Source organism: Ziziphus jujuba, chromosome 5, assembly GCF_031755915.1.
Source record: "Ziziphus jujuba cultivar Dongzao chromosome 5, ASM3175591v1".
NCBI classification, from domain to species: domain Eukaryota; kingdom Viridiplantae; phylum Streptophyta; class Magnoliopsida; order Rosales; family Rhamnaceae; genus Ziziphus; species Ziziphus jujuba.
In genome coordinates this window covers 1,503,366-1,517,681 of record NC_083383.1, presented here as the reverse complement: position 1 = coordinate 1,517,681, position 14,316 = coordinate 1,503,366, and the positions used below count along the sequence as shown (strand labels likewise).

The following is a 14,316-nucleotide window of genomic DNA, read 5'->3' as shown; positions in this document are numbered from 1 at the left end:
CTAATTTTTACCAAATTACTTACGAGTTTAACCAATAAAAACATAATTAAAAAAAAGACTCTTGTTGATATGAATCAAGGAATGACAGAATAAGTCTAATGATTAATCCACTATTTTCTAACAGTTAATTAAGGAGTTTTTAGAATCTTATCTATTAAAATGATATCACTAAAAAATCACAATAATTACATTAATATTTATGGGATTTGAAAATTTATAACTTCATTTTTTAAAAGAATGCAACTCCCCCTCCCTAAATTGTAATAAAAAAATGAAATATATATGATAATGATATTATAAATTTCTCAAAAATATAGTATTACATATTTATGCATAAAACGTATACTAGGTGAATGATTGAGGGTTAAATTTTTAATCATATTGATTAGATTAGAACTTCATCATACACATAGCACATAGCACATTTTTGTTACGTATAAGTTATGCCAACTTGAGAAGTATTTTTATTTTATTTTTTGGTTTGTTTGTTTTTGATTTTTAAAAGGAGAGAAGTTGCTTCTTGTTTTGGGATTTCTTCCTCAGGTAAACCCCAAAAAAAAAAAAATATATATATATATATATATTGTACCGCTCACCACCATACATATATTTAGGCCTTTTTTTTTTCTTTTTTTTTTTTTTTTTTTGTTTTGCAGGTAATGTATTTTGGCCAATTTGGTACTTTGTGGTTGTCGTTCACAAATGAAGCTCGTGAATGTCTTTGTAATTGAGAAGCGCCTATCAGGTCAGATGGCAATTACTGGCTGACAATTCTGGCAAGAAGAAATGGCAGAATCTGATTGGACGGAACTAATTCAACTATTGATATTTTCCTAGACATTTATTATATTCTCCATCTCAAAAAAAAAGAAAAAAAAAAAGAGACATTTATTATATTCTCACTCTTTGGTCTATATTATTTTTTTTGGTCAACTTTTATAGAAATTGCAAATCAGATCTCATATAATTACCTTTTGTCTTTTTCTTTTTTCTTTTTTTTTTAAAAGAAAGAGTACACATTATTGGAAAGGTTAAGAACTTTTGCTGCTAAATAATCTGCACCAGTGTTTCCTTGAGGTTACCTTCAAGATTTACCAGTCTCGGAGGAAAAATTTTATAGACAATGCAATTCATTTTTATTTATTCGATATTTTTATGTTCCATGCGGCAAAATGTGCGGGGCTGGTATACATGTTCCTTCATTAATTACTGGCAAGAATCTTCAATCTTTATGATTTATTAATTTTTTGGTCACGTGCTTCCCAAATGTGTTAAGGCTATTTTAGTTGTCATAATGGGCTGGCCCAAAATCTGAGTAATTGGGAAACATGCCCCTGACAGACTTTGGGTCCTCTCCTTCTGTCTCAACAGCCTGGCACCCTTGCCTATTCTGAAACTTTTTTTTTTCTAACCCTCTAAATTTATTTATTTTTGTTGTAGTATATGTTTATAATTTGATTTGATTCACTGCAAAATTTTTATTCTAGTAATTGTAAACCATATTTTATAAATTTATTTTATTCACTGCAACAAGGAATACTTTAGCTCCTGATGTAAGTTTACAGTATTTAATTTATATTTTAAATAATTAATATTTTACCTCTCAGATCTACTATTTTGTGTTGGTTTTCGGTGGCATTGCCTTTTGTAGGAGTACGTTGATTGAATCGTATATTTTATCATCTTGTAATGCATTGAGATTTTTCTTTATAAAGCTTAACAAAGAGTCAGGTGGGAAAGCTAACGGGTCGAATCTTAGATATTTTAACACGGACAGCGGAACATATTTGTCCTGTAGTACGTACCGTTTTGCTCGCCAAAATTGGTAAAAGAGGGGTAATTGAAATGGGGCGATAAAACCGAAGATAGCTCCTGCATTGTTTGGTTATGCCACTTCAGAATTAAGCTTTGATTTAATGTATTTTTGGACGTCGAAAATTACAGGAAATCAACTTGAAAAAAAAAAAAAGAAAAAAAAAGAAGAAGAAGAAGACAGAAACAATGTGTTAAGCCATGGGCGGCCAGCGGCGCTGGCCCACCGTTGTCATGCATGTGTCGAAGTGGTAGGGATGTTATGGTCTTTTGCTTTGTATTTTTGTTTTTGTTTTTTCGTTTTTATTTTTATTTTTTCCCCAGTGAACTAGAACCACGGGCGTGGAAAGAAGCTTATTAAAAAATTAGCAAGTTGCAGATAAGATGTTGTAAGGATCCAAAAGAGCAACGGGTGCGCAATAGCACTTCCATGTGTATCGCTGCATTCTGGAAGATATATGGACCGTATATATGTTAGGTAGCTAGGTAATCACGTGGAAGCTTCCTTAGCCATAGTGCTTCAACTTTTGCAAACTTTCTACTTCTTTTTTATTTTTATTTTAGTTTTGAAAATAATTAAAAAGTGTTTTATTTCTAAAATGCGTATGAAGTGTTTTATCTCCAAAAAGGCATATTAAAAAGTTTGCTTTTGGGGATTTGGATCTGTGAACATCTCTTCCCTTTCATTTGTTTATAATCGATATTTTATATATGTCTTCGCTTTCACGGAAAGTAACAAGGAATATCCACTATGGAATACAGTGGCTTTGATTCTCTTAATTTCATCAATTTGCCGTTAATTAGAATAGATTTTAACATTGATTATTAATTCTTTGTTAGTTAGTTTCCATGATGGAGTTGGTGTATGTGAATTTGATTGTTCTATAATGTCAGAGCAAAAGATGTTTGATTAATTTCTCTGGTTCAACCATTTTAATCTCAGAGAGAAGAAGGATATCATGTATTGAAACCGATATTGAATATTTACAACTTGTTGAAAAGGTAACGGGAACAGTGTAGAATTTTTTATTTTTTTTCTCTTTTTTGGGGTGAATAAGTACAATGTAACTTGTGTACAGTGGTTAAATTGGAAAATTAGCTGTATGCCAACTTCTACCAAGATCTTCATCCAAAAAAACCTACAGTATAAGTGGTTGACAAGGTCCACTTTGATGGGTAACAGAACCATATGCTTGGGCCTAGTATTCAGATTCATGGTTTAGTCGGGCCTAAAATTGGGTCGATTTTGAAGATGATGGGCTATTAGATTAGGCCTAATTGTTACAATTGTGAGCTAAAATCTAAAAGGAAATGTAGAATATAGGCTAAAAATCAATTTGTTCTATTCGGGCCAACTTTTCTTGAAAATTGTTTGGTATGGCAAAGAAATTAATTGCGCTGAGCGTAGGAGCTTTTTCATGTTTAGGCGATCGAGTTCCCTACCTTCCCGAAATTAATAACAAAGACTGGAATAAACGTGATGGAAAAAAAACAAGCCTGAATTATTACTATATTGAGTTTTGTAAGGATTAAACTTTGTTAAAATTCTAACATCCGGAAGCAATCGATTTATTTTGTCACTTGAACTACGGGCTGAACCAATTGACATAATTGACGGAGGGTAAACGTGCCAACTTTGTATAGTACACAAGGGAAGGGCGTAGTAGGTCAAGCTTGCACGCCTGAAGGCGTAAATACGCTGCGCAAGCCACATTAAAGTTTGGGGCCGTATCCTTTGCATGAACTTACAAGCTACGCATCCCTTCAGTCCTGCTTTTGTCACTTTCTAAAACGAAGATTTAAAATAAAAAAAGGCCGTGTGGTAGTATTATCACCTCAAACCGACTATAACAAATGGGCATTTTTCCATTCCACTTAACTTTCAGCCGAATACTGGATTGTGATTGGTCGGTCATTGTCTAGTTTGATTGCCTGCTGTCATTTATACATTTCATCTTATCTATGACAGGGAGCTTAATTTACTGGTATTGTACTTATTTCAAAGTGATATTTAAATACATATATAGTAAAGGATCATATTGAAAATCAAGGCTCTTGTTTTGGCATTCCATAAAGTCTGAATTAGGGAGTAGCGTAGTGGAGGGTTTTCATTTTAGCTAAATTAGGTGTAAGTTTCCCGTTGTTTGGGAGACATGGAAAAGTTGTCTGGTTTGAGCCACCTTTTCATGACAATCTTTCTCCACAACTTCTCTATTTTCATGGTGATCCCGGCCATCACAGATGTCACAATGGCTGCGCTTTGTCCCGGAGAAGATGAATGCTCACTTGCAATTTACTTATCTGGATTTCAACAAGCGGTAATCCCCTAAAGCCCATTTCAGTACTACTGTTTCTGTTTTTAACATTTCCTTATCCCTGAATATAAGTAGAGTTCCATGAACTCGTATAAGTGCTTCTTTTCTTTGTTAAAACTCCGGTGCAAAAGCCATGGTAATTAAGCACGTAAAGTTCTTTATTTCTCTGTTTATCATTTTTTTTTTCCAATATTTTTCCTTTTCGATTTGTAACTGCATTAAATGTTTTTCTTTTCAATTGACAAAATTTCAAAAGTAGGTTTTCACCAAAAAATTCAAAGGTAGGACCTACAATCGATCGTTCTTTACCTTCATATATTTTTTCTAAGAAGCATACTCTTTTTCAACAAATGTGATCAGTAAGCTAAGTATGCGTGTAATGCTAGATGAAATTCTAATCTTTATAATTAATTTCCCTTTATTAATAGGCTTAAAGGTCATATTAAGATAAAGATTTTTTTTTTTCAGTTAGGTAGCTTTGATAGTATAGCCCATTTATTTTATTTGAGAAAATTTCAATATCACTTTTTATTGTGACGGAGTAAGTTTTCTACTTACTAACCAGCCGAATTAGGTTGATTTTTTCAACCATATGCATGATATGATACCTTTTTTTGCAAAGTCCAACCTGTATATAGAGTTCATTTGACTTACATTTTAAATTACTGTTCTGAGGCTGAGAGTGGAAACGAGAGACGTGATCATTGTTTGTATAATTTCATCATCTTTAGTGAAGGTTGCTGTTTTAGTTTTTGTCTTAGCTATTGATTAAGAAAAATTTTAACCTCATATGTTGTATGTTCCTACATCCTTTGATCATAAAATCTCTCTCTCATCAAAACGAAATTTCCCTTCAGTTTCACGGATACTTCTTGCTGTTCAGCTTAAGTAATATGGACAAATTACCTAGAAGCTAGGGTCCACAATGATACCATGTATTTTTCGTCACTTTGTTAACAATTGGAATATGGTGATCTTTCCCATCTCATGTTTTCACTATAATCCAAATTGTTTTTCCTTTAATCTTCCTTTTTTTTTCATTAACTATTTACATTTTTATCTGGTTACAAAATTCATTTTAGTTGCTGGGCTGACTGAACCATATGGAAAATTAATTTTAGTACTATAAACACATAAGACCACGAAAAGGGAAATTATTATTTATTTCGTAAAACCTATATAGATCAGTGTATGTGTATATAATATATATATATATATATATAATTGAGACAAATCTAAATCCTTTGGATAAAGACTTCGACGTAAAGTATTTTCTTAAGCGAATTCAAGCATTTGTTTAAAAATTTAGAGCCGAAAGTTGATTTGGGTCAAGTTGGAATCTCTAGCAAACCGAACCGACTAAAACTTGCATGCCCTGATCAGCATCTTTGTTTTCCTTAAGGTTCAAGTGAGTAATATATTTATGAACATGAGCTTTATAGTTTTGTGTTTATTTGGATTTTTAAGAAATTTCTAGGAATATTACAAAGCCGCTTTAGTACTCAATCTAAACCTTGTCGTATTCGATTTTAACTATAACTAAAATATGAATATTGGATACCTGTGATTCACAAAAAAACAAAAAATTATGCATAATGCATAAATGTGGACCAAAAGATCGTAGTCCACTGAATTAACGAGTATTTTGGTCTACGTAATTAATGGCCTACCTCATTGGGCCCTATCCCGAAGTATAATCATATGCTCATGCAGCTTTAGATGGTTTGGATTTAGCCATTAAATCAACAAATCAAATCTTTAATAGCAATTCTTGTTAGTCCAAGGCATACCAGATAGATCTGCATTTTGTTCGAAAAGACCATTCAAATTTTTTTCTAATGGCCCACTTCCCAGATCTAAGTAAGTGCTCGCTGATCATGTAGATTACACATTAATCCATTTTTTATTTTAAAAAAAATCCTTCTTTTTTGTACATGGTACCTTAAACTTTTTGTTTTTAATTTTTTTTATGAATTACAATAATTTTTTTAATTTTTTGCCTTTTTTTTAATACTATTTTAATTTTTTACCTTGATATCTCAAATTCATAGTTTACCAATTAAACCTACATTGTATAATATTTTACATAATGCATTAACTTATGCAAGCAAAATGGATGCCTCCATTTACCAGAGAAGAAAAAGATAAATAAATAAAGTGGAGGCGGTCCCCCCAAAAAAAAAAAAAAAAAAAAAAGTTGGAGACAGAAATATCAAAAAACTAGGCCTTTGTCTTTAATTTTCAGTTACATATATATATCCCACATAACGCTTTCTTTCAATTCCACGTTCTCTTCTGCTTTTTTAAGCTATTTCTTGGAGTGGGCTGGATTTGTTAGTTTAGTTTCTTTTTGGGTAGCTTTTGAGAGGGAGAGAGATCTCTTATCGAAAATGGGACAGTTATCAAAGATGAATCACCTATTCATAACAGTCTTTCTGTCCAACTTCTCCACATTCATGGTGATTCCGGTAATAATCGATGTTACAATCTCCGCCATATGTCCAGGAAAACCCAACTGTTCATTAGCCATTTACCTCTCCGCATTTCAACAGGCGGTATTTTTTTTTCCATGCTTTCATTTGTAATTTACTTAATTTTTTTCCACCTTCTAATTTCCTGCTTGCTCTATTAGCTTTCTATTCCTGTATCGTCCTATTGTCTCCTCTTCTTACTTGGTGCTTTCAGCACAGAGAAATAATATTTTTTTCTTTCCGTTTCCCATCTTTGTTTATTCTTTTTAGGGCAAAGGAAGTACTTAAAAGCAATTAACCAACATTTGATTTGAGGAACACAGTCTAGAAAAAGATCTTGATTACATTTACTTCATTTTGCTTCTTGTAATACGTGATTTTTTTTTTATTTTTTTTTATTTTTTACATTCATTTCTTTAAATTCTCCTGGTATATAGAACATTCACCAGGGAGTTTAGTAGTCTTTCAGTTACCATTTTAGAGCCACGAAAAACTATTAAAATTGTGATCTGAGAAGTTTAGTATATTCATGGTAGCTGCGGTTTTACCCATGAATGCGCTGAGATTATGCACTGGATGGTTTGTGTTTAATTTTGGTCAGTTATATGTAATATTAATTACAACTTTTGTCGTGATATATATGCATAGCAATATGTTAGGAGGAATGCTGTTTTGTTTTTATAAATTTACTGATGGAAAGAATAAAAAATAAAAAATTTATGCCATTGGATTGATTTTTCATTCTCGGAACGAACAGTAAATTAATCACAAAAAAATGGTTTACGGTACACGGAAATGGGGTGCTCTGTTTTAGAGCAAACATATAGGGGTTGATCATTCTTAATATAAATTTATTGAAGGAAATTAACGGATTTAATTTACTGTACCTGAAACTGAGGAAATTTACTGTACAGGTTCAATTTGTTAACGTAACATCAAGACTATATCTGGACAAGACTGAAAAGTTTTTAAAGTAGTTATAGAGTTTTGCAAGCGTTTTCTTTATTCATCTTTTAAGAGATACATTGTTTTTTTTTTAAATCATTATTTTTGCGTTTTCAATATTTGAAACTTTTGTAGACAAAGTAAAAACTAAAACAGCACCACAACTAAACAATCACAACTCTCAACTTGATATGCTTTGGTGCTGTTTTTCTCACCTTTGCATTACAAATTATAATTGCTTGTCATTTCCCTTGTCCCTTCGAATTGTTATCATTCATAATCATCTTTAATTAGTTACTTCCTATATCATAGCATTAATATAATACAAAATTTATGAGGAAAGATAGTAAAAAATAATAATTTATAATTGTTAAATTACGTAAATATATAGATTTAATAATTGTAGATGGTTTGATTATATAATTTATGTCCAATATATCATATTTTTTTAATAGATCCCCACATATGGTTTTGGTTTTTACAGTCTTTTGCTTTGATTTTTCACACCAAGTTTTTATGTATGGTTTATTGGATATATTTTTGGTTTTATGCAGATTATAGGGCTGGGAACTCTCGTGATAATGCCTTTGGTAGGGAATCTCTCAGATAAGTATGGAAGGAAAGCTTTGCTTACAGTCCCGTTGAGTTTCACCATTATTCCCCTAGGTATGCATACACCTTAGTCCTTCCAAATTGACTAAATTCGTGTCAAATTTCTCCATTCAATTTGATTGTTTTGACGAGACTGCTCAACCAGCACAGGTATGGTTCAAATAATTAGGTAACCATTCATGGACATTAATCATCTTAATGATAATTATATATTGATCTAATCCTAATCATATTAATTAAAATAGGAAATGAATTAATTTTTTTTGGATGCCTAAAAACGAGGGGAAGGATAAAGAAGAAAAAGGAAGGAAAAGTTTAATGAAATTTTATAATATTCAAAAACAATCTTTGTTATTATATAATTAAGATATTATATATTGAGTATATTTTTGTAAACTTGTAAACAACGTTAATTATTTTTTGATTTTGATTTTATTTGCTCTTCTTTTCATCAAAACTCATCTAAATAAAAATTATTTTACAATTATTATTTTCTTCTTTTTACTTCCTTTTCTCATTAAACTTATCATTTTTCTTATTCAATTTAAACACAGTGTGAAGTTGAAATCATAATCTTCACTTTTCCATCCTTAGCTCTAAATAAACCCCAATAGGTACTGTAAATCTGCGCTACACAACTTTCATTCAATTGGTCCTTTTGGTACCGTGATGCTACACTGTTCTATGTTTGTTTGTTTGTTTAATTTTTATTTTTGTTTTTTTATTATTATTTTTATAGTACGCCTTCCACGTTATATTTGCTTTCATGTGCCACGGCACTGCCTGTCTCACAACCTTCTTTTCTGCCCCCAATTGACGTAGACAGATACTGTTTTCCGAATTTAAAAAGAAGATAAATGAACGGATCGGAAAATGTTTTTTTTTTTTTTTGGTGAATTTAAATTTAAAAAGAAAACCCTATGCTGCATTAGAAGGAACAACTCATCCAATATATATGTGCTTTTGGATGGGATGTCTCATGGATCATATATATTATTCATATATCATAATATGTACTTATGAGATTCATTTTTTACTAATAGAAAACATAATGCAAAGGATATTCAGTAATGAAATAAGTGGTTACAGGAATATTGGCTTACAGTAGGACAAGGAATTTCTTCTACGTGTACTACGTGGTCAAGACTCTCATTGCCATGGTTTGTGAAGGCAGCGTCCATTGCCTCGCCCTTGCTTATGTGGTAAAATAATTCTCCTCCTCATTGTATTGTCTGGATGGCAAAAGCCTCGCCCTTGCTCACTTTTGGGCTTTATATAGGCTTTCACTTTGATGGCTATGGGCTTCCATCTGAGTCCATAGGCATGTTTCCAAGGTAATCATGCCAGTAAATGGAGAATTGAACAATGCATAAATTGCTTTGCTAACAAACGGTAATAATTTGTCTTTTCCCTCCAAACTCGATCGGTAGAGAAATGGCTATGGAGTTGGGCAATAGAGTTGGGTAAACCCCTGTCTTTCAAATTGATTTCGCGTGTTTAACAAAATTTCAGGCTGATAATGTTCCGGAAGCGCGAAGAGCTTCTACATTCGGAATCCTATCAGGGATTGGTTCCTCTGCTTTCGTTTGCGGAACCTTATCGGCTCGTTTCCTTTCCACGTCCTCCACTTTCCAGGTTCTTTCTCTCCTCCCAAACAACACAATTGTATTTTGATTTGTCGTTATTAGTGCTTGATTAGATTCTTTTAATTCTATTTAGGTTGCGGCTTTGGTTGCGCTGGTAGCTGCGGTGTATATGAGGGTTTTCCTACCGGATTCGATCATAGATGCCAATCTATCTGCTCCAATAATGACCAAGGAAAAGCTACATGTCGCTGAATCAGACAAAAAACCAACAAGGAAAATGCAGATCTTCAAAACGATGCCTTCATTTGACGACATGGTGGCCTTGTTGAAGACTAGGTTTTTTTCTTTTTTATTTAATTTCATCTCCTAGCTTCAAAAATTAGCTTTTTGTTTATTCTCTTTTTGGCTTCTCTGTTTCAAATAATGCTCAACTTGGGATACGTGTGATTGGAACTTGGAATAGTCAACTGTAAATTGTGGATTTTGCAGCCCCACATTTTCTCAAGCCGCAGTTGTTGCCTTCTTTAGCAATCTCGCGGATGTTGGTCTTCATGCTTCGATGATGGTACTTTCTCCATCCACTAATTAAAAAAACACGGTGTCTTAATTCTCTTGTTTGTTATGTAATGTTGTAATTTAACGCCTTAAAGTAGTGGATTCTGGTGGCTTGTTGATACTTGCAAATTATTCTATTGTAACGAAAGGAAATGTAATGGTTGGAATTTGATAATCCTATGCAGTACTACCTAAAGGCTAAATTTCACTTCAACAAGGATCAATTTGCTGACCTCATGGTGATTTCTGGAATTGCAGGCACTATCTCACAAGTATTTTCTCCCATTATTTTCCTTTAGCTTACATTTGCATATCTATTGCATAATACCTTCGTTTATAGCCTTCATTAAGTTAGTGCTGGATCTAATGTTCAAAGTTATTCTTCAGCTGCTTATCATGCCCTTATTGGCTCCCGTTCTAGGAGAGGAGAGGCTGCTTTCAATAGGACTCCTTTTTAGCTGTGCGCATGTATGTACTCACTCTCACTTTGATCAAATGATGTTGCTAGTAACTAGTAAGGTTATTATTTGATGTTGATATGACTCCGTTTTAGCTGCTTATCAAGATTTTACTAAATTATTTTTGTATTGAATACAGATGTTTTTATTTAGCATCGCGTGGTCCGGCTGGGTAATCCTTTTGCAACCACCAAGTTTCTTCCTTTCATATTTGTGAAACCAGTATCATAAGTTTCTGATATACTGTTCAGCATGAATCTATTGCTTATTCTGGCTAACAGCTTGTAAGTTTGTAGGTTCCTTATGTTGCTGCCATGTTTTCCATCCTTTTTGTGTTCGCACAACCATGTGTGAGTTCCTTTATTCTCTATTTCGTAGTTCATAATATTTTCCAATTAGTCTTTTGATTTGTTTTTCCATTACGATGTGCAGATGAGGAGCATTGTATCTAAACAAGTTGGATCCTGTGAACAGGTACTTTTCTTGAAGAGTGACTTTAAAATATTTTGGTTGATACGGCCTTTTTTATAGAGTATAATGATGTCAAACTATTAGTAATATATCCTAATCTCAGTAAAACACTGTAACTGTGTTGAATTGGTATGTGAAAAACAGACCAATGAGTGGTGAAGCAAGCAAACTCACGAACCAAAACAATAGTAAAAATGTTTACTGTGATTCTTTTCATTGTTTTTCCTTTTTCAAGCAGATCAATTCTTTTTTCAAATTCACACTGTTGTCTTGACTTTGTCCCCGTAAATTTAAATTTAATTTTCCTTCAGGGGAAAGCTCAAGGATGCATTTCAGGCATAGGGTCTTTTTCAAACGTGATATCTCCCTTGGTTTTCTCTCCTTTAACAGGTGAGTGGCAATTTATTTCAATTTTTTATTTAGTCGAAAAGTCAATCCATTAACTAATCCAGTTAATTTTCTCTTCCAGCTCTGTTTCTCTCTGAAAGGGCACCTTTTAACTTTCCTGGCTTTAGTCTTATGTGCTGCGGATTTGCTACGGTAAGAGTTTCTACATTATGATAAAAATGCTTTTCTGTTTTGCGGGTAGTCATCATTAGAGTTCCAAGCTTATGCTCAGTTAAAGACAAGATCTGACTAGCTCAATTTAATTTATCATACTTGGATTTCTACTTTTAGATGAGTGAACTTCCATATGAAGATACCACTTCTAACGGTAACATATCAAGCAGAAAAGGGCTAAAAAGTATGGCGCTTCTTTTAAACGCCCATAAAAAAACATTTTTTTAAGCATATTCATTACTCATTGTGTACCTTTACGTGTATTGACTTCGTATTACTTCTAATTGTGGATCTCACAACTTTCTACTTTACTTAATGGATTTCTTGTTAACCCTTTATCTGCACGGAATTGTTTATATTTTTTTTTGGCCTTTGTAGAATTCTTTGAGCTCTTCTACTTGATTTAAAAGTAGTTTTGATTGTGCAGATGATAGCTTTTATTCAGAGTATGATGATAACAGCGATTCCTATCACTAGTCATCGAAACAGCAATTGCAATCACATGGAGCCCTAGTTTTGTATGATTTGGAAGCATTAATTCAAATTATTGTTTGTCTGGCCATAAGCTGGCTCTAGTATAAGGATGAATTTCTTCAGATTTGCCTTCTGCGGCAAAAGAAATTTGATGCCAGGGCCCAATTCTCATATTTTGAGTTTCCAGAAATATGTCTTATTTTTCAAAATTGGTGGTTAGTAGTAGGTTAGAAAAAGGGTTGTAACAAAAAAGGGAAATGGAACATCTTTGATTTTTGTGGTCTATGCAATCGAGTCAATGGAAACCTCATAAGAGCAACTGAATCTTTTTATTTATTTATATCAGTTAATTAATATTATTTCTTTCCCTTGTGGGAGGAGGAAAAAAAATAAAAAATAAAAAATCTATGAATCTACTGAACTCAATCTTTCTTTTTGTTTATTTTATTTTGCCTCTGCATATACGATCTGACAGCTCAATGCTTGAGTATACTTGATGCAGTTTTTGTTTACACTAATAATTCTTAGCACTTACTCATACTGCTAATCGTTTTTGCTGAAGAAAAATATGTAATTATTGAGGAAAAAGAAATAAATGTATTCTTTAAGATACCACAGATCGACGAAGTACGACTGCTGCGCTGGAAGCGGACCAGAAGCAGTAAATAGTCATAGGCTGAGTACTGTCTGAAAGTACTAATTATGATCCAGAACAAATTAAGGAAAAATAAAAATCAGACCGTTTAAAAGTAGCGTTTAGTATCCAATGCTGTGCACCATGTCACGATTGGGGCATTTCATCAAACACTTGGTGAGCATTCTCTCCATTTTGGACCTTAGAATGGGCCAAGCACCTAGAGTAGTGTAGAATTCTCTAGAACCTTATGGAGAACTCTAGGTCAAGCCATGTACATATCCATTTCTAGATGCTTCTTTAGATATTTTTGTAAAGGAGGTGGGAAGGATCTAGACACCCATTCTCCACCGTAGGATTAAAGCAATCATAGCCATAGGATTAGACTTTGTATGCCTATAAATAGGTGGATGCCTCATTTGGCCAAACCATCCAAGAATCCAAGAACATCCCATCTATACTTGTAAAGCTCTCTTTCAAGCAATACACTTTCATTCTCCCAAACTCTCTTTGTGCTCTAGCTTTCTTTGCTTAGCTCTCTCTTTTAGTGGGCAAAAGGCTTACTTAGTTGCAACAAAGGGTCGGAATAGCAACTAAGGCCGCACGGCTTGAAGGGTAAACAAACAAGTCCGTGACAAGTGGTATCAGAGCCAAGGTTAAAGCTAGCATCTAGAGCAATATGTCTTCATCAGAGGTTGTGGTTGAAAAAGCAAGGGGAAGAGAGGTCATCCCCGAAGCTGCAAGGAAGGGACGTGGGCGTTCAAAGTCGAAGGACGTTCTCACCGCCATGGAGACCAAGGTGGTCAAGATGGAGTTGGCTGTTGTCGATATGTTGGAGCAGCTTGATCATGTGGAGCAAGGGATGGAGGAGCTCGATGGTCGTGTGGGTGACCAAGTGGGGGAGCTTAGAGGTACCATGCAAAGCACCAACGAGGCCAACACCGAGGCATGGCGTCATGAAAGCCAAGTTTTCTAAACAAAGGTAATTGAAACCTTGTCCCTTATGCAAGCTCAATTAGATGAGTTTAAGAAGAGTTTAGAGGAGACACGTGAGGATTGGGCATTATGCAAGAGAGCTGCAACTAGTGGCACCGTCACTACCCAACAAATAGTCTCTACTCCAAGGGTAGATGCTCCCAAACCAAAGGAGTTTAGTGGGAGAAGGGATGCAAAGGAGTTGGACAACTACATGTGGCACATGGAACGGTACTTCGAGGCCTTGGATTTCCAAGACGAGAAGCAAAAGGTAAACACCGCTACCCTCTATCGGTATGGTGGCGTAGAAAGCATGAAGAAATGAAGAAAGGCATATGCGCCATTAATTCTTGGGAAGATTTAAAGAGTGAATTGAAGAAACAATTCTATCCCGAGAATGTGGCGAATGATGCTAGGAAACGCATGAAGGAGTTGAAGCACCAACGA

The 14,316-nt window shown here is 33.8% G+C and overlaps 1 protein-coding gene and 1 long non-coding RNA gene across 2 annotated transcripts; both read left to right on the top strand.

Annotated features, from left to right (window-relative positions):
• The first annotated feature begins 1,547 nt into the window (after window positions 1-1,547).
• LOC125423076 (uncharacterized) lies at window positions 1,548-2,482 on the top strand. Its single transcript, XR_007241690.2, has 2 exons — window positions 1,548-2,063; window positions 2,137-2,482. It is a non-coding gene; the product is annotated as an uncharacterized LOC125423076 (long non-coding RNA).
• A 1,222-nt stretch (window positions 2,483-3,704) lies between these two features.
• LOC107422431 (uncharacterized) lies at window positions 3,705-12,619 on the top strand. The gene is made up of 14 exons (XM_016031881.4): window positions 3,705-4,130; window positions 8,098-8,209; window positions 9,245-9,357; window positions 9,668-9,790; window positions 9,875-10,077; window positions 10,231-10,306; window positions 10,482-10,568; window positions 10,684-10,764; window positions 10,894-10,926; window positions 11,051-11,104; window positions 11,187-11,228; window positions 11,537-11,615; window positions 11,695-11,765; window positions 12,214-12,619. Exons 1-14 carry the CDS (start codon window positions 3,966-3,968, stop codon window positions 12,298-12,300), a joined length of 1,326 nt encoding a protein of 441 aa, XP_015887367.1. The 5' UTR covers window positions 3,705-3,965; the 3' UTR covers window positions 12,301-12,619.
• The last annotated feature ends 1,697 nt before the right edge of the window (window positions 12,620-14,316 follow it).

Coding starts and splice junctions, on each gene's coding strand:
- LOC107422431 (XM_016031881.4), top strand. CDS start 3,966: ATGGAAAAGTTGTCTGGTTTGAGCCACCTTTTCATGACAATCTTTCTC. Junction 10,569..10,683: donor TTGCAGGCACTATCTCACAA/GTATTTTCTCCC, acceptor GTTATTCTTCAG/CTGCTTATCATGCCCTTATT. Junction 10,765..10,893: donor TCCTTTTTAGCTGTGCGCAT/GTATGTACTCAC, acceptor TATTGAATACAG/ATGTTTTTATTTAGCATCGC.